We start from the raw sequence: 22,683 nt of genomic DNA, 5'->3' as shown, positions 1-22,683 counted from the left end.
CGATATAATAACAAATAGACTTGCCAAAGCATGATCAAAATCCTTACATGACTAATAGATGACTACAAAATTTGACAAAGGCCCGATGCGCTTCGACCCAGTTGGTCAGGAGAAAATTATTAAACGCAAATTGGTCACAGAGAATTGGTTAGTCTGTCGAGACCTTAAAGTGACCATATATCCCTTTAATTTACATCTACAAAGTGAATCTCTCTCTCTCTCTGATGGTTTATAGAGAAACATAGCAACAGCTGCTATTACATATTTAGAATTAACTAGCAAATTAATTTTCACCATCGGAAAAGCTGTTAATTGTTGAGCTGTATGATGTCGTGGGTGTGAACAGCATCACTTAGCATCCTGCTCAAAATGTGCCTTGGAAGGGCAAGGCTATCCGTGGCTATTAGCTGTCTGTCGTGGCTACGTTCTCCGCCCACTGTCAGAGGGTTGTGGGTTTGAGCCCCACATTGGACAAGAAATTCCTTCATTGCCGGGGTTGGATTAGATGACCCTCGTGGCCCCTTCCGATTCTGTGACGAGAAGCTGAGAATAAAGTTTCCTAGGTGCTGAATTCCTTGCAACGTCATTTCCGACCCCGTAACCCCTTGAGAGGGTATATGTGTGCTTCCTTGGCTATTTAATGCACACCGCGTGACTTGGCTCACTTCCTCGATTCGTCTGTTGGCATTCATCAGTATGCAGATGATACCCAGCTCTACCTCTCTTTTAAATCAGAACCAGTGAAGGCGGTGAAGGTCCTGTGTGAGTGTCTGGAGGCGGCTGGAGGATGGATGGGGGCTAACAGATTGAGGTTGAATCCTGACAAGGCAGAAGTACTGTTTTTGGGGGACAGGAGGCAGGCAGGTGTGGAGGATTCCCTGGTCCTGAATGGGGTAACTGTGCCCCTGAAGGACCAGGTGCGCAGCCTGGGAGTCATTTTGGACTCACAGCTGTCCATGGAGGCACAGGTCAAATCTGTATCCAGGGCAGCTGTTTACCAGCTCCATCTGGTACGTAGGCTGAGACCCTATCTGCCTGCAGACTGTCTCGCCAGAGTGGTGCATGCTCTGGTTATCTCCCGCTTGGACTACTGCAATGCGCTGTACGTGGGGCTACCTTTGAAGGTGACCCGGAAACTACAACTAATCAAGAATGCGGCAGCTAGACTGGTGACTGGGAGCGGCCACCGAGACCACATAACACCGGTCTTGAAAGACCTACATTGGCTCCCAGTACGTTTCCGAGCACAATTCAAACTGTTGGTGCTGACCTTTAAAGCCCTAAACGGCCTCAAAGGCCCAGTATACCTGAAGGAGCGTCTCCACCCCCATCGTTCTGCCCGGACACTGAGGTCCAGCTCCAAGGGCCTTCTGGCGGTTCCCTCACTGCGAGAGGCCAAGTTACAGGGAACCAGGCAGAGGGCCTTCTCGGTAGTGGCACCCCCCTTTGGAACGCCCTCCCATCAGATGTCAAAGCGATAAACAACTACCTGACATTCAGAAGACATCTGAAGGCAGCCCTGTTCAGGGAAGTTTTTAATACGTGACATTTTAGTGTATTTTTCATCTTTGTTGGAAGCTGCCCAGAGTGGCTGGGGAAGCCCAGCCAGATGGGCGGGGTACAAATAATAAATTATTATTATTATTATTATTATTATTCCAATGGCACTGTTGTTATATTGTTTGCTGGAAAGGGTCTTGTAAGCTCACATGTCAGAGCCAGGGTTTAGACAATGTGGTGCCCACCAGATGTTGCTAGACGCCGTTCAGCTACGCCTGGCATGACTCAGTGTTCAGGGGTGCTGGGAATTGTAGTTCGGCGACAACTGCTGTTCACCACCTTGGCTACAGAGCCTTAGAAGAACAGAGCATTTTCTGCCAGTTTTTCCTTTGTGGTTCTCAGGATTTGCCTCCATGCCCAGCTGAGTATCAGAATTTTATTTTTCCCCCCAAGGTGTTGACACGAGATGTTTCTGACTTCTCTTGCTTTTGCTACCAGAGCTGTAAAAGCACCCAAAAGCATTTTTTTCTTCACGTTTTGGAGCTCTTCTGCCCTCTTCAGGAAAAGGATGTGACTACATTGGAACCTTCATGGCAGAAAGTGAGGAGGAATTAAAGAACCTTTTAATGAGGGTGAAAGAGGAGAGCGCAAAATATGGTCTGAAGCTCAACATCAAAAAAAACGAAGATCATGGCCCCTGGGCCCATCACCTCCTGGCAAATAGAAGGGGAAGAAATGGAGGCAGTGAGAGATTTTACTTTCTTGGGCTCCATGATCACTGCAGATGGTGACAGCAGCCGTGAAATTAAAAGACCCCTGCAACAACAAACAAACAAATAAATAAGAACATAAGAAAAATAAAGCAAGGTTTACACGTCTAGGTGCTTTCAATTGCTCCATTGTCCAAAATTGCTGCCATCACTTAACCGGCCTTCGCAATGGACTGGTTTCCATATTCCCTGCCAGCTTTCAATCTCCTGGTCCTTCCCTACTTTTTTACTAGATCATTTTTAAGATGCAGAGAGACCAGAACTGCACACAGAATTCCAAATGAGAATTCACACGAGCAGAGATCTTCGTTGCTTCATTTGCAATTCCTTTTCCTTGCCTTTTTCCTAGAGTTGCCATATTTCAAGGGGTAAAAAGCCGGACACAAAATCCGAGCCCAAATTGCCAGAGCCAGAGTCTGAACCCAGAGTAACCTGAGCACTTTTTTATTTTATTTTTTAAACCCCAACTCCAGGACATTTGCTCTAAAATGTAGAATACACTGGGTGGGTATTTAGGACCTGCAAAAGGACACGTCCAGGAATTCCCGGTCATATGGCAAGTTGGCAACCCTGTCTTTCCAAATGCTGCAATTGTCCTTTAAACAAAAAACACCTGCTGCTGTTACACAGGCATTGCACCAATATTTTCAGAGCACCGTCTTCTCTCGAGATCCAGCGGGTGGAGGTTTAATATCCTGTCTACTGTTAGATTAAAGGAGGGATATCTCTGGTTTTCTCGTCCGTTCTTTCCCCATTATTCCTTTTAAACATTTACCACCTCTGCTCCTGAACCCAAGGGGGTTGCAATAATAATAATAATAATAATAATAATAATAATAATAATAATAAACACACCAAAACAACGAATCGATATCCGGATGCAGCAAGCGATGGCGTTGAAAAGAGGCAGCGGTAAAATCAACGCTAATGTGCCGTCGTTGGAGTGTGGAATGAAAAGAGATGATTCAAATAGAATCACGCCTTTGTTACTTTAAACCTTCTCAATGAAAATTAAGCATTTGGAAATGCAATAAAAGGTGGGGGGAAACTGCATTTGGGCCTGGGGACAAAATAAATAAATAAATGGATTTTGGTTTATGACATCACTAGAATCGCGTAATGTAATTCCCCACATCTGAAAAGCTACACGCAGTTTCCACGCAGGAATTGCAGCAAGGGTGAAGCAGACGGCATGTGATGCTTTTGCGTTTGTCGTGACAATTTCATCCTGTGTGCTGATCACAGAATCTTAGGGGACCTCAAGGGTCATCTAGTCCAACCCCTGCAATGCAGGAATGTCGGCTAAGGCATCCATGACAGATGGCCCTCCAACCTCTGCTTAAACTTCTCCAGTGAAAAATCTCCCAAGGGAGACCGTTCCACTGTCACACAGCTCTTACTGTCAGAAAGTTTTTCCTGATGTTAAGTCGGAATCTCCTTTTTGAAACTTGAAGCCATTGGTTCGGGTCCTACCCTCCAGAGCAGGAGGAAAAAAACATGTTCCCTCTTCCATGTGACGGCCTTTAAGATATTTGAAGATGGCTATCTGGTCTTTTCCAATTTGTTGTTGTTTAGTCGTGTCCGACTCTTCCTGACCCCCTGGACCAGAGCACGCCAGGCACTCCTGTCTTCCACTGCCTCCCGCAGTTTGGTCAGACTCATGTTTGTAGCTTCGAGAACACTGTCCAACCATCTCATCCTCTGTCATCCCCTTCTCCTTGTGCCCTCCATCTTTCCCAACATCAGGGTCTTTTCCAGGGAGTCTTCTCTTCTCCTGAGGTGGCCAAAGTATTGGAGCCTCAGCTTCAGGATCTGTCCTTCCAGTGAGCACTCAGGGCTGATTTCCTTCAGAATGGATAGGTTTGTTCTTCTTGCAGTCCATGGGACTCTCAAGAGTCTCCTCCAGCACCATAATTCAAAAGCATCAATTCTTCGGCGATCAGCCTTCTTTATGGTCCAGCTCTCACTTCCATACATCACTTCTGGGAAAACCAGAGCTTTATGGATCACTGCCTTGCCATGGTGAAGGGGCTTGAATAACTCAGAGAAGCAATGAGCTATGCCGTGCAGGGCCACTCAAGATGGACAGGTCATAGTGGAGAGTTTTGACCAAACGTGATCCACCTGGAGCAGGAACCAGCAAGCCACTCCAGTATCCCTGCCAAGAAAACTCCATGGACAAAGACAACAGGCATATTTATTTAATACGTTTTACTTATTAAACTCACCTCTGAATGCTGCCAGCAACTGTAAGCATTTCATGCAGGAGTTTGGCTTATTTATATGAAGGCCAACGGGAAGACCTCACCTGCAGTACTGTGTCCAGTTCTGGGCACCACAGTTCAAGAAGGACACTGACAAACTGGAACGCGTCCAGAGGAGGGCAACCAAAATGGTCAAAGGCCTGGAAACGATGCCTTATGAGGAACGGCTAAGGGAGCTGGGCATGTTTAGCCTGGAGAAGAGGAGGTTAAGGGGTGATATGATAGCCATGTTCAAATATATAAAAGGATGTCACATAGAGGAGGGAGAAAGGTTGTTTCCTGCTGCTCCAGAGAAGCGGACACGGAGCAATGGATCCAAACTACAAGAAAGAAGATTCCACCTAAACATTAGGAAGAACTTCCTGACAGTAAGAGCTGTTCGACAGTGGAATTTGCTGCCAAGGAGTGTGGTGGAGTCTCCTTCTTTGGAGGTCTTTAAGCAGAGGCTTGACAACCATATGTCAGGAGTGCTCTGATGGTGTTTCCTGCTTGGCAGGGGGTTGGACTCGATGGCCCTTGTGGTCTCTTCCAACTCTATGATTCTATGATTCTAAGATGTCACAAAGCTGGCAATATTGTTAAAAAATCTCAATAAATCCCTCCCCTCTCTTTTTGATATTTTATTTATTATACTTTTCAAGTGTATACATTTCACTAGTGTTATACATTTCACTAATTTTACATTCATTTTGACATTTAGAAACTTGACTTCCATCCCCCTCTTTCTGCAGTTCCTTAAATTTGTTTTTGATATCTTCTGCATATCCAAACTAACTTAATTTGTTCATTTATTCATCATCTTTAAATGTATGCCCGTATAAAAGTGCAGGTTGTTACAGTCAACCTGCCAATGTTTATATCTGTTTAAAAATTATCTGTAAATATTCAATAAACCATTTCCATTCTTTTATTTAAAAAATTGGTTGTCTTGATTTCTTATTATTCCGGTAAGTTTTGCCATTTCTGCATATTCCATAAGTTTTTGTATCCGCTCTTCCTTCACTGGGACTTCTGCTTCTTTCCATTTTGAGGCAGGTAACATTCTTCCCTCTGTAGTCGCATACATGAATAGGTTTCTGTATAGTTTAGGTAGTTCTGTCCCTATAAATCCGAAAAGAAAAGCTTCTGGGGTTTTTTTACAAAGGTAATTTTAAACATCCTCTTCATTTCATTATATATCATTTCCCATTTTTTTTAAGGAATCAGATATGAGTTTTTCGGGGGGGGCAACATAGACAATGGGGCAGCGGATATTATAGAGCAGCCTTCACAAACCTCGTGCCCTCCAGATGTTTTGAACTACAACTCCCATCTTCCCCAGCGAGCACAGTGTACACGACTTTTTTTGGTTAAAAAAAGAGAGAGGTGCCAATACTCTGAACCATTGAGTGCCTTTAAAAAAGAAAACTGAATAGTTATTCAGGTCCACGTACCTATGGGACCGCCTCTCCTGGTATGCCCTGCGGAGGACATTAAGGTCCACAAATGATAACATTTTGGAGGTCCCAAGTCACAAGGTGGTTAGATTGGTCTCAACTAGGGCCAGGGCCTTTTCAGTACTGGCCCCGACTTGGTGGAACGCTCTGTCCCAAGAGACTAGGGCCCTGCGAGACTTGACATCTTTCCGCAGGGCCTGCAAGACAGAGCTGTTCCGCCTGGCCTTTGGTTTGGACTCAGTCTGACCCTTCTGTTTCCCTCCCCTTATGGTTTTGATCTATGAGCTACTTTTTAAATGAGGCTGCATTTTAAATTGCATTTTAGCCTGTATTTTAAATTGGTTTTTGTCCGTCCCCCCCATTATGTTTTTAATGTGATTTGATTGGTGTTAGCTGCCCTAAGCCCGACTCTGGCCGGGGAGGGCGGGGTATAAATAAAAATTATTATTATTATTATTACCTCTTCCCTATTCACTAACTCAAAAACATGTCCTTGCCCTTTGTTAAGCTTTGACCGTCCGGAATGGGGGGAACGTCCTGGTCCCCTGCTACCCGTCCGGCGTGATCTACGACCTTCTTGAGTGCCTGTACCAGTACATCGACTCGGCCGGCCTCTCCAACGTCCCCTTCTACTTCATCTCGCCAGTGGCAAACAGCTCCCTCGAGTTCTCCCAGATCTTTGCCGAGTGGTAAGTATTACCGAGTGGTAAGGGACGCGGGTGGCTCTGTGGGTAAAAGCCTCAGCGCCTAGGGCTTGCCGATCAAGAGGTCGGCGGTTCGAATCCCCGCAGTGGGGTGCGCTCCCGTTGTTCGGTCCCAGCGCCTGCCAACCTAGCAGTTCGAAAGCACCCTCGGGTGCAAGTAGATAAATAGGGACCGCTTACTAGCGGGAAGGTAAACGGCGTTTCCGTGTGCGGCTCTGGCTTGCCAGAGCAGCGATGTCACGCTGGCCACGTGACCCGGAAGTGTCCGCGGACAGCGCTGGCCCCCGGCCTCTTGAGTGAGATGGGCGCACAACCCTAGAGTCTGTCAAGACTGGCCCGTACGGGCAGGGGTACCTTTACCTTTTAAGTATTGGCAGCAAAGAGGTACCCCATGGCTGGGTGGAGGGGTACCTCCGACACAGGAAGAAAGAGGGTGGGAGAGCAAAGCTACTACAGTGGTACCTTGGTTCTCAAACTTAATCCATTCCAGAAGTCCGTTCCAAAACCAAGTTGCGCTTTCCCAGAGAAAGTACAGTGGACACTCAGGTTGCGAAGGTGATAGTAATAATAATTTATTATTTATACCCCACCCATCTGGCTGGGTTTCCCCTGCCACTTCCAACAAAACACTAAAATGCAATAACCTATTAAACATTAAAAGCTTCCCTAAACAGGGCTGCCTTCAGATGTCTTCTAAAAGTTTGGTAGTTATTTTTCTCTTTGACATCTGGTGGGAGGGTGTTCCACAGGGTTGGGCGCCACTACCGAGAAGGCCCTCTGCCTGGTTCCCTGTAACTTGGCTTCTCGTAGTGAGGGAACCGCCAGTGATCCATAGTGATCCGTGTGGGAGGCACGTTCGCAATCCGCAGCCCATTAGCCGTTTAGCGCTATTAGCGCTATTGGCAGTTTAAGGGCTATTAACACCTATTAAAGGCTTAAGGGATTAGCGGTTTAGCTGCTAAAAGGCTTTTAGCAGCTTAGCTCTTCAGAAAAAGGGGTTGGGGAGCGGAAAAAAACCTCAAAAATTTTCGTCAATTTTCGTCTTGCGAAGCAAGCCCATAGGGAAATTCGTCTTGCGAAGCGCCTCTGAAAACGGAAAACCCTTTCGTCTTGCAGGTTTTCCGTCTTGCGAGGCATTCGTCTTGCGGGGCACCACTGTATTTCCACCAGCCCTTGTTTTGGGGAATGGATGGACAAGTGGGCGGCCGGGTAGACAGGAGGGCACCACGCTGACCCTTCTTCATGCTTGCCCTGTGCAAGGGCTGCCTGGGAGCTGAGTGCCTGGATTTCCACCAGTTCAGGCCCGACAGCGCCTTCTGCTGCCTCTGCTGCCTCCCAAGGTGAGCAAGGGGCTGGCCTCGCCTTCACCATTGGCCAGTCTCCGCCAGGCCACTAGGTCTGGGGGCATCCTTCCCCCAGGCCCCTGTGGGGCGGCGGGTGGCTCAGAGATCAGGGGCAGTGGCGGCATCTGCCCAGAGGACTCGCAAGGAGAGAGGAGAGGAGGCTGAGGGAACACTCCACCAGGGAGGGGGTTCGAAAAAGGGCAAGAGGCTGCCAGCTCTTCAGGCGAGTGGGGAATTTTATTTTTTTTAATTGCATTTTACTTATTTGTTAACATTCTTATATTGCATCAGTAAACATTGTCATTGACTTCCTGTAATGTAATTTCCAACATGTATACAAAAATTATATACAAATTTTATATACCTAGAAAGAAAATGAAACCAAAAAAAAAAGGAAAGAGAAAAAACAAAAACACGTTTCCCCCCAAAATCATATACCGTATTTTTCGCTCTATTGGACGCACCGGACCACAGGACACACCTAGTTTTTAGAGGGGGAAATCAAGGAAAAAAATATTATTCTGCTTCTCCCAGAGCTTCTCAGGGCTGGAGGGGAAGCCCGGGTCCCCCCCCCCCCAGCCCCAAAGAGCAAAGAAGCCAAGCGGGATCCATAGCCGTGCAACCTCTCCAGCCAGGAGCTAAACCTCTCCAGCGCAGCTAAAGAAAAAGACAAGGCAGCGAGCGTGATGCATCCCGCTTGCTGCCTTGGCTTCCTCTTTAGCCTTGCGCAGCATCTTTAGCCTTGCGCAACGGGATGGATCGCGCCCGCTGTCCACCGGGGCTGGACTAGATGACTCCTGGGGTTCCCTTACAACCCTGCAATTCTATGACCTTGGAAGGTGTTGGGGGTCTCCACCACTGGAGGCTTTTAAGCAGCAGTTGGGGGACCATCTGCCTGGCGTTCTTTAGCTGTGATTCCTACATTGTGAGGGGGGCTGGGCTAGATGACCCTCGGGTGGCCCTCCCAACTCTATACAGTCCTACACTTCTGCGGCAGGAGATCCACAGCCACTTCACACAATGCCCACTCCCAATTTTCATCGGAGAGACATGTGGCTTCACTGTCTAGGTAGGTACCCCCCTACCTGCCACTCTCCCCCCCCCCCACTTAAGCCGAGGGAATTCCTGCCCAGAGAAGCTCCCAGGTGAGGCAAGGGTTAAGATCTACCTCTGGTAAATGGCTTTGTATCCTCCCTCTTTCCCTTTTCTCTTCTTCTTCTATGCTAGTTCCTTCTTTTGTGTTTTGTTTAATCTGTTTTTATTGTATACTAAAATAAAAGCTGCAAAGGTTCCTTTTTTATATTATCCCCCCCTCCAAACTAAAACGTTAATCTAGATAAAAACACTGATCCAGAGGAAAAGAAGGGGGTGGAGAAAGGACAAAAAAGGAAAAAGAGGTAGAGATAGAAAGATTTTTTAAAAGTTGGCTTCTTTAGCCTTTTGCAGCCTCCCGCGGCTGGAGAGGTTGCGCAAGGCTTTTCTAGAGGAGGGAGAAGGGACTGACTGGCCGCGTCAGTCCCTTCTCCCTCCTGGGGAAAAGCCCGCAAGAGCCGCGCGAAGCTTGTGTGTGGCCCTTGGGGGCTTTTCCTGCCTGCCTCCCCCCTGCACTTGCTCCATAGGACGCACAGACTTTCCCCCTTAGTTTTTAAGACGGGAAAAGTGTGTCCTATGGAGCGAAAAATACGGTACATACCAACACGCTAGACTTCCTGTCTTTCCCATTGTATATTCCTTTTTTTTACAAATGAATGTACTCTTATTATTGTTTATTTCTTTACATTTTATCTAATACATTCCTATATCAAGGGAGCTGGGCATGTTTAGCCTGGAGAAGAGGAGGTTAAGGGGTGATATGATAGCCATGTTCAAATATATAAAAGGATGTCATATAGAGGAGGGAGAAAGGTTGTTTTCTGCTGCTCCAGAGAAGCGGACACGGAGCAATGGATCCAAACTACAAGAAAGAAGATTCCACCTAAACATTAGGAAGAACTTCCTGACAGTAAGAGCTGTTCGACAGTGGAATTTGCTGCCAAGGAGTGTGGTGGAGTCTCCTTCTTTGGAGGTCTTTAAGCAGAGGCTTGACAACCATATGTCAGGAGTGCTCTGATGGTGTTTCCTGCTTGGCAGGGGGTAGGACTTGATGGCCCTTGTGGTCTCTTCTGATTCTATGATTCTATGAACTCAATATGTGCTCTTAGCCTTATTTCTCAACTCAGTCTCACTCCAACGTCAATCGAATGCTAGCACAGATAGCGAAACTTTACTGTATTTTTGAACATATGTTTTATATCTATCCCACTTTCCCATAAATTTTTCTTTTGAATTGCCTCTCAGGGTATTTGTTAACTGCGCCATTTAAGGCAAGCGGGGGACATAACTGGGCTCCTGAGCCCCCCAGGTGGGCCGCAGAAATAATGCAGTTGGTCAAGGGAACCGTGGACTCAAAAAGGTTGAAAACCTCTGGGATAGGGGGAACTGGGGATGAGTTTATGGGACCAAAGGAGGGTGGCCCTCAAAAGTTTGGGAACTGCTGGGCTACACGATGCTTCCAGCTGCCAGCACAGAACTTCTCTTCTTGATTGGGAGATCTGAGCACTAGGTGGCAGTGCTGAGCTGCAATGGGTTGTCAGGTGGGTTTGTTAATCTGGCTTGTTTTTCTCTCTGTTTTTCTCTTTCTCTCTCTCCCCCCACCTTTCAGGCTGTGTCACAATAAGCAGACGAAGGTGTACCTGCCAGAGCCACCCTTCCCTCATGCGGAGGTAAGAGAATTGCCCTGCCCACCCGATCCCATCTCACGCATAGGAGGAGGGTGGAAGGAACGAGGGAGAAATTTCAGCCAGTTTGCATTTACAGTGGATGCTCGGGTTGCGACCATGATCAGTGCAGGATGCACGTTCGCAACCCGCAGCTGTGTGTCTGCGCATGCGCAGGCTGCTATTCGGCGGTGCTGCGCATGCGCAACCGCTGAAACCTGGAAGTAACCTGTTCCGGTACTTCCGGGTTTCAGCAGTCCGTAACCCAAAAAAGACGCCTGCTTCTTGGGAGAAAAGCAATGACAAACCTAGACAGCATCTTAAAAAGCAGAGACAGCTGAAACGCTGTTTACTTTCCTGCCGCAGTGGTACCTATTTATCTACTTGCGCTGGTGTGCTTTCGAACTGCTAGGTAGGCAGGAGCTGGGACAGAGCAGCAGGAGCTTACTCACACCTGAAATTCCCGCGGCGGGGTGAGCTCCCGTCTTTCGGTCCCAGCTCCTGCCCACCTAGCAGTTCGAAAGCACCCCTAAGTGCAAGTAGATAAATAGGTACCACTTTATAGCGGGAAGGTAAACGGCGTTTCCGTGTCCTGCGCTGGTGCTGGCTCGCCAGAGCAGCTTCGTCACGCTGGCCACGTGACCCGGAAGTGTCTCCAGACAGCGCTGGCCCCCGGCCTCTTAAGTGAGATGGGCACACAACCCCAGAGTCGGACACAACTGGCCCGTATGGGCAGGGGTACCTTTACCTTTACCTTTTAAAGGTAAAGGGACCCCTGACAATTAAGTCCATTCGTGAACGACTCTGGGGTTGCGGCGCTCATCTTGTTTTAAAGGCCGAGGGAGCCGGCATTTGTCCGCAGACAGTTTTTCCGGGTCATGTGGCCAGCATGACTAAGCCGCTTCTGGCAAAACCAGAAAACCCCATTTACCTTCCTGCTGGAGTGGTACCTATTTATCTACTTGCACTTTGATGTGCTTTTGAACTGCTAGGTTGGCAGGAGCAGGGACCGAGCAAGGGGAGCTCACTCCGTCATGGGGATTCGAACCGCCGACCTTCCGATTGACAAGCCCAAGAGGCTCAATGGTTTAACCCACAGTGCCACCCGTGGGGCATAGGAATTTCTTCATTCCCCTCCAAAAAAATATAGTCCGTCCCCCCACAAGGTCTGAAGGACAGTGGACAGGCCCCCTGCTGAAAAAGTTTGCTGACCCCTGGTCTAGATGACCCTTAGGGTCCCTTTCAATAATTCTATGATTTTAATAACCCTTTTGATATTATGTGCCTTTTATTCGGCGTGTTTTGAGGTGAGGCTTCCTTTCAGGCGAGTCAAACCCCTGAGCGGGCTCACCCAGGATAAAGAGATATCAAAACCTGCTGCAGAAATCTCATCCTTCCCTTACTAATCCATAGGCAAATCTGACGGCATTTATGGCATCTCACAAACCCCGCTTGTGGGAAATGCCCGCCAGCACCTCTGAGGCAGTCCTCCTTCCTTCGGGTTGTCTCGGAAATTTCAAGAGCTGCTTGCAGGGGTCTCTCTCTCTCTCTCCCCCCTCTTTCTTTCTCTCTCCCCCTCTCCATGAAATCCACATTTTGAAGTATAATCCTCATCTAGCACGTCCTTCGCTGGGCCTCCGACTCCCGTTGCTGGAGGTAACGCTTAGATCTTGAAGAGCTGGCCTCGGCGGGCTCCGAGGAGAAATCTCTTCCATGCTTAATTACAGGCACACTTGCAAGACGGAGGGCTTATTAACTCCCAGCGTGGCTCGCATGTGCGCATTTAGATTTCTCGCTAGGAAACGACTGGCGGGGTGTGTGTGTGAGCAACCATCTTGTAGAAAGAGGAGGGCACGCCAAATAGCTCATGAGACTCCCACTCCTGGGATTGTGGGTTCGAGCCCCACGTCAGGCAAAAGAAATTCCTGCATTTCAGGGGGTTAGACTACATGGCCTTCAGGGGCCCTTCCAGCGCTACAATTCCACGAGGCCTCTCAGGTGGTTTCTACTGAGCCCAGGACCCAGCTGATAACTGTCAGATACCAGGGGCGCAGGATCCTGCCTTGTATTGAGTCAGACCATTGGTCAACCCAGTTTAGTGTTAGCTAAGTTAAACTGCGGAACTCCCTGCCACCAGCCTAGATGGCTTTAAAAGAGGATTAGACAAATCCATGGAGGAGGAAAGGGCCACTGATGGCTAGTAGCTAGTGTTGTTGTTTGTGCTGTGAACAGCACAATTACCCAGAAAGTTTTATCATTCCCCCTTTTTTCTAACTTTTTTATATAAATTTTTATTAGTTTTTTTAACTTATCATTTTCAACAGTAATGAAACATACATTTACATCTTATTCCATTTTTCGACTTCCATCAATCCTGCCTGAAAATTTTCCAATCTACCGTATTTTTCGCTCTATAAGACGCACCAGACCATAAGACGCACCTAGTTTTTGGAGGGGGAAAACAAGAAAAAAAATATTCTGAATCTTAGAAGCCAGAACAACAAGAGGGATCGCTGCACAGCGAAGGCAGCAATCCCTCTTGCTGTTCTGGCTTCTGGGATAGCTGCGCAGCCTGCATTCGCTCCATAAGATGCACACACATTTCCCTTACTTTTTAGGAGGGAAAAAGTGAGTCTTATAGAGCAAAAAATACGGTAATCTCTTAGTATGCATTTCTTATCTTCTCTATTACATTTCAAACTCAAACAATATCTCTATCTTTTTCTACTTTGTAACACTTCGTATATTTCTCCTTCAAAACTTCTTGTAGTCCTACTAGCGTAATTTTTTGATTACAGTTGGATTACAGTTGCTCTTCAAATAATTCATATACTTCTTCCAATCTTCTGCAAATCTCTGGTCCCGCAAGTTTCAAATCCTTCCTGTCATTTTGTCCAATTCCGCATAGTCCATTAATTTCGTCTGCCATTTCGTCGGAATTTCTTCTTGTTTCCATTTCTGGGCTCACAATACTCTTGCCGCAGTTGTTGCATATAAAAACAATTTAACATCTTGCCTGTTAATGTCCTGACCTATAATACCAAGTAAAAATGCTTCTGTTTTGTTTTTTTGTTTTTAATGAAAGTTTTATCATTCCCATCAATATACAGTACAGTGAAGAGAGCCAGTGTGGTGTAGTGGTTAAGAGTGGTAGTCTCGTAATCTGGGGAACCGGGTTTGCTTCCCTGCTCCTCCACATGCAGCTGCTGGGTGACCTTGGGCCAGTCACACTTCTCTGAAGTCTCTCAGCCTCACTCACCTCACAGAGAGTTTGTTGGGGGGGAGGAAGGGAAAGGAGAATGTTAGCCGCTTTGAGACTCCTTAAAGGGAGTGAAAGGCGGGATATCAAATCCAAACTCTTCTTCTTTAAATATATATATATATATATATATATATATATATATACACACACACACACAGTACAGTGAAACCCTGGTTGTCGAACGAAACACATTCCGGAAGACTGTTCAACCTCCGAAATGTTTGACAACCGAGGCGCAAAGGGAGAATGTCAATTTCAGCAGTGAAAATCGGAGGGGGGGAGACACACAGTGGAAGCCGTTCAACTTCTGAGGCGCATTCAAAAATTGAATCATTTACTTCCGGGTTTTCGGCATTCGGGTTCCAAAACGTTCGTCAAAGGAGTTGTTTGACAACCGAGGTTCTACTGTATGATTATCGCTATAACCTTGGTTGCTAATACACGAGCTTCCCTTGCAATCTGAAGAAGAAGAAGAAGAAGAGTTTGGATTTGATATCCCGGTTCCCCAGATTACAAGACTACCGCTCTCAACCACTGCACTACACTGGCTCTGAAAGAGTGTTTTAGCATCGATTGTATATACCTACTATTTTAAAGCTATCGAGACGAATCACTGGTTTGGATCGTCGCTTTATGCTTTAGAATGAATTAGTGCGCGGCTGTTTTTGCAGAGACGTATCGGCGCGCGTTTTTGCCAGGACGCTTTGAACCACGTTTGCGTGCAAGAGAGGCACGCGAGCCGATTCCGTAGGTAGCGATAAATAACTTGCGTCAAGAGCGGTGCTCGAATGTCAATAAAGGAAGAACGCGCGAAAGTAAAAGGAGGTTTCTGACAGCCTCGTTTCTCTCTTTCCAGCTCATTCAGACCAACAAGCTCAAGCATTACCCCAGTATCCACGGAGACTTCAGCAACGACTTCAAGCAGCCCTGTGTGGTCTTCACGGGACACCCCTCGCTCCGGTTTGGGGACGTGGTGCATTTCATGGAGCTCTGGGGGAAGTCCAGCCTCAACACCATTATATTTACAGGTAAGAGCGTGGCCAGGGAGAGTGGAGGGCGGACTGACTCCAGCTACAAAATCTGAGGCTGTTGAACAGATTCTTGGGCTGGAGTATTGTTTCCGGGGGTGTTGAGATAGCTGTTGCTGTTATTGGTATTATTGTTGTATCTTTAGTTAGATCTTACGGTTTACATATAAATTGTTTCCGTTTGGTTGCTGTTTCCTCCAAACCGGAGGAGACCTCCCCCAAAGTTTGCGTGTGTTTTGTCCAAATCCCCCTCTCTCTCTTTCCGTTTACAGAGCCCGACTTCTCCTATCTCGATGCCCTGGCTCCATACCAGCCGCTGGCTATGAAATGCGTTTACTGCCCCATCGACACCAGGCTGAACTTCATCCAGGTCTCCAAATTACTCAAAGAAGTTCAGGTACACCAGGCCAGACCTCTCTCCACTTAATGGGCCTCGCTGCAAGGCCAAGCTGGGCATTTTCCACTAAACCAAGGATACGGCCTTCCAGGGCCAGCGATGGTGGGACATGGCAGCGTCTCATAGAATCATAGAGTTGGAAGAGACCACAAGGGCCATCGAGTCCAACCCCCTGCCAAGCAGGAAACACCATCAGAGCACTCCTGACATATAGTTGTCAAGCCTCTGCTTAAAGACCTCCAAAGAAGGAGACTCCACCACACTCCTTGGCAGCAAATTCCACTGCCGAACAGCTCTTACTGTCAGGAAGTTCTTCCTAATGTTTAGGTGGAATCTTCTTTCTTGTAGTTTGGATCCATTGCTCCGTGTCCGCTTCTCTGGAGCAGCAGAAAACAACCTTTCTCCCTCCTCTATGTGACATCCTCTTATATATTTGAACATGGCTATCATATCCCCCCTTAACCTCCTCTTCTCCAGGCTAAACATGCCCAGCTCCCTTAGCCGTTCCTCATAAGGCATCGTTTCTAGGCCTTTGACCATTTTGGGTGCCCTCCTCTGGACACGTTCCAGTTTGTCAGTGTCCTTCTTGAACTGTGGTGCCCAGAACTGGACACAGTACTCCAGGTGAGGTCTGACCAGAGCAGAATACTCGAAGGCCACAGGCTCCCCATTCCTGCCCCAAACACTTGGCCATTTCCAAAACACAGCAGCTGTGTGTCGTGGAATCATAAGAGTTGAACAGGGCGTGGAAGGCCACCTGGCCCAACCGCAGATTTGATGCAGGTGGCAGCCTCTGCCGGAAGATCTCCAGCCCAGGAGAGGCCACTTACCCTTCCTAGGCAATGGGTTCTACTGTTGAACCTATCTGACCATCAATGTCAGAGCCGTCAATGCCAGAGGGTTTAGTGGTGCGTCGCGCCAGGGTGCCGGCCTCTCAGGGGCGCCCCAGGAAGTAGGGGGGCTGTGCGGCTTTGCTGGCAGCCTCTCCTTTCCCTGCACGCCTGCCAGCTGCGCCCCGCCAACCATAAGGCTGGGGGGCGTGCAGCTTCCCTCCCAAGCCTCCTTGGGAGGAGAGCAATCCCCGCAAAGGCTTAGGATGGAAGCTGCGCCCCGCCAACCATAAGGAATGGGGGAAATGTATAACTTATCTTAAAGAACATTGTAAACAGTTAAAATTGTCTCTAGGACTGGAATATCACTTGCCGTTTAAGAGTGAATTCTGGACACAACGGAGATCTAAAAGATTTGGATTGTTCTAAAAGATGGAGGAGGAAATGATGAATAATAGGACCCACAAAGGAGAGGATGGAAGTCCAGGAGATTCCTTGGAATCTTGTTTTTATGATCTATGTTCGATATATGATTGCAAAATTTTGATTTGAACAACCAGATAAATAATTTTTTTAAAGGAAGAGATTCTTGATTTGATACATGTAAACTGCCATGTGATATTTGGATGAGCCAACAGTGTGACGCGGCAGCTAAAAAAGCCAATGCAATTCTGGGCTGCATCAATAGGAGTATAGCATCTAGATCAAGGGAAGTAATAGCTCCACTGTATTCTGCTCTGGTCAGACCTCACCTGGAGTACTGTGTCCAGTTCTGGGCACCACAGTTCAAGAAGGACACTGACAAACTAGAACGTGTACAGAGGAGGGCAGCCAAAATGGTCAAAGGCCTGGAAACGATGCCTTATGAGGAACGGCTAAAGGAGCTGGGCATGTTTAGCCTGGAGAAGAGGAGGTTATATGATAGCCATGTTCAAATATATAAAAGGATGTCACCTAGAGGAGGGAGAAAGGTTGTTTTCTGCTGCTCCAGAGAAGCGGACACGGAGCAAAGGATCCAAACTACAAGAAAGAAGATTCCACCTAAACATTAGGAAGAACTTCCTGACAGTAAGAGCTGTTTGACAGTGGAATTTGCTGCCAAGGAGTGTGGTGGAGTCTCCTTCTTTGGAGGTCTTTAAGCAGAGGCTTGACAACCATATGTCAGGAGTGCTCTGATGGTGTTTCCTGCTTGGCAGGGGGTTGGACTCGATGGCCCTTGTGGTCTCTTCCAACTCTATGATTCTATGATTCTATGTATAAAATAAATGTAATAAATTATAACAAGGCATCTACCGCAGGGGCTTACGGATCAGGGCATGGATGTGTGTCTGTCCCTTGACTCTTTATTTTCCTCCCTCCCTCCCCCCGGCAGCCTCTCCATGTTGTTTGTCCAGAGCAGTACACCCAGCCCCCTCCCACCCAGGCCCACCGCACGGACCTGATGGTCGACTGTCTGCCCCCACCCATGTCTTATCGCAGAGCCGAGGTGCTGACCCTCCCATTCAAACGCCGCTACGAAAAGATTGAAATCACGCCAGAGGTGAGTGAAGGCGAACCACGATACGGGGTGGAGGCGTGGGGCAGAGGGGAACTGTCAGGAACTGGAATGAAGAGGAGGGGGGACGGTGGAGATCGCCTCCCCCTTCTCCTGTAGCTGACAGGGAAGAGGGAGGCCGAGTAGAATTACAGCCAAACTATGAAGGAGAGAGGGACGCGGGTGGCGCTGTGGGTTAAACCACAGAGCCTAGGGCTTGCCGATCAGAAGGTCAGCAGTTTGAATCCCCGCGACGGGTTGAGCTCCTGTTGCTCGGTCCCCGCTCCTGCCAACAGTTCAAAAGCGTGTCAAAGTGCAAGTAGATAAATAGGGAAGGTAAATGGCGTTTATGTGCACTGCTCTGGTTTGCCAGAAGTGGCTTAGTCCTGCTGGCCACATGACCCAGAAGCTATACGCTGGCTCCCTCGGCCAATAAAGCGATATGAGCGCCGCAACCCCAGAGTCGTCCGTGACTGGACCTAATGGTCAGGGGTCCCTATACTTTTAGGAAGGAGAGAACAAGTCAGAGACAGGCGAGCAGCCAGCTTATGAGGTGTTAGGATAATCCGCGGGGGGGGGGGGCGGGGGACAGAGCAGCCAGCAGACACTGTCAGGAGCTCGTCCTACACTCGAGTAGGACCCTGGCAGAGACACATGCCCGACTGGCATGTTCTCTCCCTCCTGGTCGATCATTCGGGAGCTTCCAAAGCTTTCTTCTGCCCAAACATCACAGTGACCGATGCCAACAGACACCGGCACACTTAGGGATCCGCAGAGTGTTCGCAGTTTGCGTAACAGACCTCAGCAATTCAGCATTTTGGCTAATCTACTTTATTTACACATAAACACACATGGAGCACTGCAACATGGCTCCCTCTCTCTCTAGTATCAGACAGCAAAGAGAGAGAACAAAGGACAATAGTCCCACTTCACGGAACACAGTAACACAAACATCCTGTCTCCGTCACTTCCCACTCTGTGGAGGCAAAACATATACTGTCATGTGATAGACAACAATCCCATGACTGCAATCACGGAGCAGGAATTCTAACAGACACTTCATTAGACAGCATCAGATCAGGGATGTCCAACAGGTCAATCGCGATCTACCGGTCAATCTTGGGGTGTCCCTTGATTGATCGTCCCCAAAAAGACAAAAATTAAAAAGCTCAACCACTTTGGGTCTTCCTCCCCAGAAAAGCTCAACAACTTTGGTCAATCCAATGGGTAGATCACTGCCAGTTTTTTTATAGCGGATCGCAGTTTATCTGGAGTTGGATGTGTCTGGCATAGATGATCTGCTGTCCCCTAGAACGCGACGTTCATTAAGGGTTCAGGAGCAACAGACGCAGAGGCATTTGACTACAGGGGGCCTCCGTAGGTTCAGATGCTGTTGGGAGTGAGGGAAAGGCGAGGAGCCAGAGTGAGCAACATCCCTGACCGTGAGGACTTTGCCTCTGACCGTGAGGACTGAATAAATCATAAGTAAGGTGTGGGAGGCGCTGTGGGTTAAACCACAGAGCCTAGGGCTTGCTGATCAGAAGGTCGGCGGTTCGAATCCCCGTGACAGGGTGAGCTTCCGTTGCTCGGTCCCTGCTCCTGCCAACCTAGCAGTTCGAAAGCATGTCAAAGTTCAAGTAGATAAATAGGTACTGCTCTGGCGGGAAAGTAAACAGCATTTCCGTGTGCTGTTCTGGTTCGCCAGAAGCGGCTTAGTCCTGCTGGCCACATGACCCGGAAGCTGTACGCCGGCTCCCTTGGCCAATAAAGCGAGATGAGCGCCACAACCCCAGAGTCGGCCACGACTGGACCTAATGGTCTGTGGTCCCTTTACCTTTTAAGAGCTTTCTTGTTACCTCCATGCTTCGTGAAACCATCGGAGGTGGGGGGAGGGAGAAAATTCCACAAGCCTGACAGGGACGTAGTGAGGAACCCGGGGGGGTGGGGCTTATCCTACACCAATCCCTTGGTTCCTCTAGCTCAGTGTTGTTCACACCGGCCGGCAGCAGCAGCTTCTCTGGGATTTCAGGCAGGATTCGATCCCAGCCCCGAACCTGGGGATTGCACCTGGGCCCTTCTGCACGCAGAGCAGGTGTTCTCGCCCTGAGCCACGGCTCATCCTCCAACCTTTGGAAACCAGGGTCTTCACACAGGATTTCAGGCAGGACATTCCCAGACCTACCTGGACATGCCAAGGATTGGGACCACCTGCTTTAGTTGCAATTCCTACATGGACACGCATTGGACTATCGATGACCCTTAGTGGCTCCTTCGAGCCATATGATTCTGTGCCCACTCGCTGGATCATCACCTTGTCGTGGTGAATGGGCTTGCACATTCCTATGACCCTTGTGAGTGAAGAAGCAGCAAAGATCACCAGTGCCGAAGCAATTATTCTTCAATATCAACTTCATTGGACTGGTCATATTGTGCGGATGCACAATATGTGGAAGCAACTACTCTATTCCGAATTTTAAAAGGGAAAGCGTAATCCTGGTGGTCAACAAAAGAGGTTCAAAGACTCTCTCAAGTCAAATCTAAAAAAATGTAGTATAAACACCGACAACTGGGAAACACTGGCCTGCGAGCGCTCCAGTTGGAGAACAGCCTTTACCAAAGGTGTCATGGGCTTTGAAGACGCTCAAACTCAGGACGCAAGGGAGAAACGTGCTAAGAGGAAGGCACGCTTGGCAAATCCACACCGTGATCAACTCTCGCCCGGAAACCTATGTCCCCACTGTGGAAGGACGTGTGGATCCAGAATTGGCCTCCACAGTCACTTACGGACTCATTGTTAAAACCGTGTTTATGGAAGACAGTCTTACTCGGCTACGAGGGATCGCCAAAGAATATGATGATTCTGTGATTTAAGCATCTCACGGCTTGCAAGACAGCAGGTTCATCGCCACCCGGGTCCAAACCCCAATTGCTGCTTTTAGCTGAGCCTTCTGTATGCATTTCTGGCAGCTGAGGCTAGTTTTTGTCCCAATCGTGGCAGCTTCATGTGACTTGCGTTCAAGGTGCTTGGAGGAGTCACTAGCCTAAAGAGGGAGCCATCATTTCTCTGTTTTGCCTGGCCACTGCACAGCCCATAAAAAATACATAGAATCGTGGTTGGAAAGGGGCCCCTAGTTTCCCCCCCCCCCGAAACGCAGGAATTGGAGCTCAAGTATCCCTGACAGATGGACACCCAACGTCTGCTTTAAAAGCCCAGCACCTTCCCAGGTACTTTGTTCCACCACTGAACGCCTCTTATCGCCAGAAAGCTCCTCCTAAGGTTTAGTCAGAATCTCCTTTCTTGCAACTTGGTTTGGGTCTTCCCCTCCAGAGTAGCAGAAAAGAAGCTTGCTGCCTCTTCCTTGTGACAGCTCTTTGGGTATCTGAAGATGACCATCATTCCAGTACAGTGGTACCTTGGTTCTCAAACGCCTTGGTACTCAAACAGCTTGGAACCCAAACACTGCAAACCTGGAAGTAAGTGTTCCGGTTTGCGAACTTTTCTCGGAAGCCGAGCATGCTCCGTTTTGAGTGTTACACTTCCAATTTGAGTGTCACACTTCCGTTTTGAGTGTTACGCTGAGGTCTGTCTGTTTTGCTATTTATTTTGCCTTTTTGTTTCGGCAGCTCTTTTTGTTCTGTTTTTGTGACTGTGTGGAACCCAGTTCAGCTACTGACTGATTGATTGATTGATTGATAGTGTGACTGCAGTACATTGCTTATTGCTTTCATTTTATGGATCAGTGGTCTCATTAGATAGTAAAATTCATGTTAAATTGCTGTTTTAAGGGGTTGCTTTTAAAAGTCTGGAGCGGATTAATCCACTTTGCATTAGTTTTTATGGGAAAACATGCCTTGGTTTTGGAACGCTTTGGTTTTGGAACAGACTTTGGTTTTGGAACAAAAAGGATTAATTTTGAGAACCAAGGTACCACTGTATTGCAATGATTCACAGGCTAGCCTTGCGTGATCTCGGAAGAATCTGATGGAATCCAGTTCAGCCTCTGATCTAAAGCGCTGCCTTCTTCCTTGCAAACAAACTTTGCACCACTTTAGAAAGAGCCCACAAGCTGAAACTGCCCCCCCCTTTTATTGCAGCTCAAAGGGGTGTCATTTAGCACAGGGTGTAAAAACGCAACGCAGAGCCCTGTGTGCAATTAACTAGCTTCCCTAACGAACGCAGGGCTTGCCCCCACTGCTGCATCTCCCCATCCAATTTAGAAGGGAGCGCCGATATACTCATTTGCATTTAAAGAGCCCATTTGCCTGAATTGGAACTCCGAGTCCAGGAGCGTGTTTCTAATTGGGAAAATAATTGCCCCCCTTGCAGCAGACTTTCCATGTACTTAGCTGTTCTCGAAATGTGCTTATTTCTCTGGTCCCATTAAGCCAAGGAGTCATACAATGAGGTGGCAGTTCTTTTCGGTGATGGTGGGGGTTGCATTGAACAGTAAAAGTCAGCCCCATACAGAGGGAGCCCACCAGGCTTATGAATGGGCACTGCCTGGGGTGGACTGTACCTCCTATGTTTAATTTCCCAGTGGAAAGATTTTGGTTTGCTTGAGAAATTCTTGACGCCCATGGAAAAATACCTATTTTTCCCCGTTTTGTATTTCTTTGACCAAATCAAAAAGTTGCTCGAGCAGAGCCATTTCCACCTGGAAAATACACTACAAAACTTCTCTTCAAACCCATGCTGTTAAAGCTATATGGGGTTTTGTGGTGGCAGCTGGAATCACTACGAAAGTGGTGGGCTGAACGCAGGAAGGTGCCTTAAACATTAGAGAGAATTTCTGACAGTCTTCTATGGCAATCCCTCAGAGCCAAGTAAGATGTTATTCCATGAACACGCTCTTAACAGT

At 47.9% G+C, this 22,683-nt stretch overlaps 1 protein-coding gene across 1 annotated transcript in view; it reads left to right on the top strand.

Moving 5' to 3' along the window:
• INTS9 (integrator complex subunit 9) overlaps window positions 1-22,683 on the top strand; it is a 74,009-nt gene that overhangs the window by 43,786 nt on the left and 7,540 nt on the right. The window contains exons 10-14 of the mRNA XM_083432620.1: window positions 6,479-6,659; window positions 10,719-10,779; window positions 14,892-15,063; window positions 15,336-15,460; window positions 17,663-17,830. Coding sequence (XP_083288746.1) covers window positions 6,479-6,659; window positions 10,719-10,779; window positions 14,892-15,063; window positions 15,336-15,460; window positions 17,663-17,830 — 707 coding nt within the window. The remainder of the gene's footprint in view (window positions 1-6,478; window positions 6,660-10,718; window positions 10,780-14,891; window positions 15,064-15,335; window positions 15,461-17,662; window positions 17,831-22,683) is intronic.

This window comes from Podarcis tiliguerta, assembly GCF_965153285.1.
Source record: "Podarcis tiliguerta genome assembly, chromosome: 3".
NCBI classification, from domain to species: domain Eukaryota; kingdom Metazoa; phylum Chordata; class Lepidosauria; order Squamata; family Lacertidae; genus Podarcis; species Podarcis tiliguerta.
This window is presented reverse-complemented; position numbering and strand designations above follow the sequence as displayed.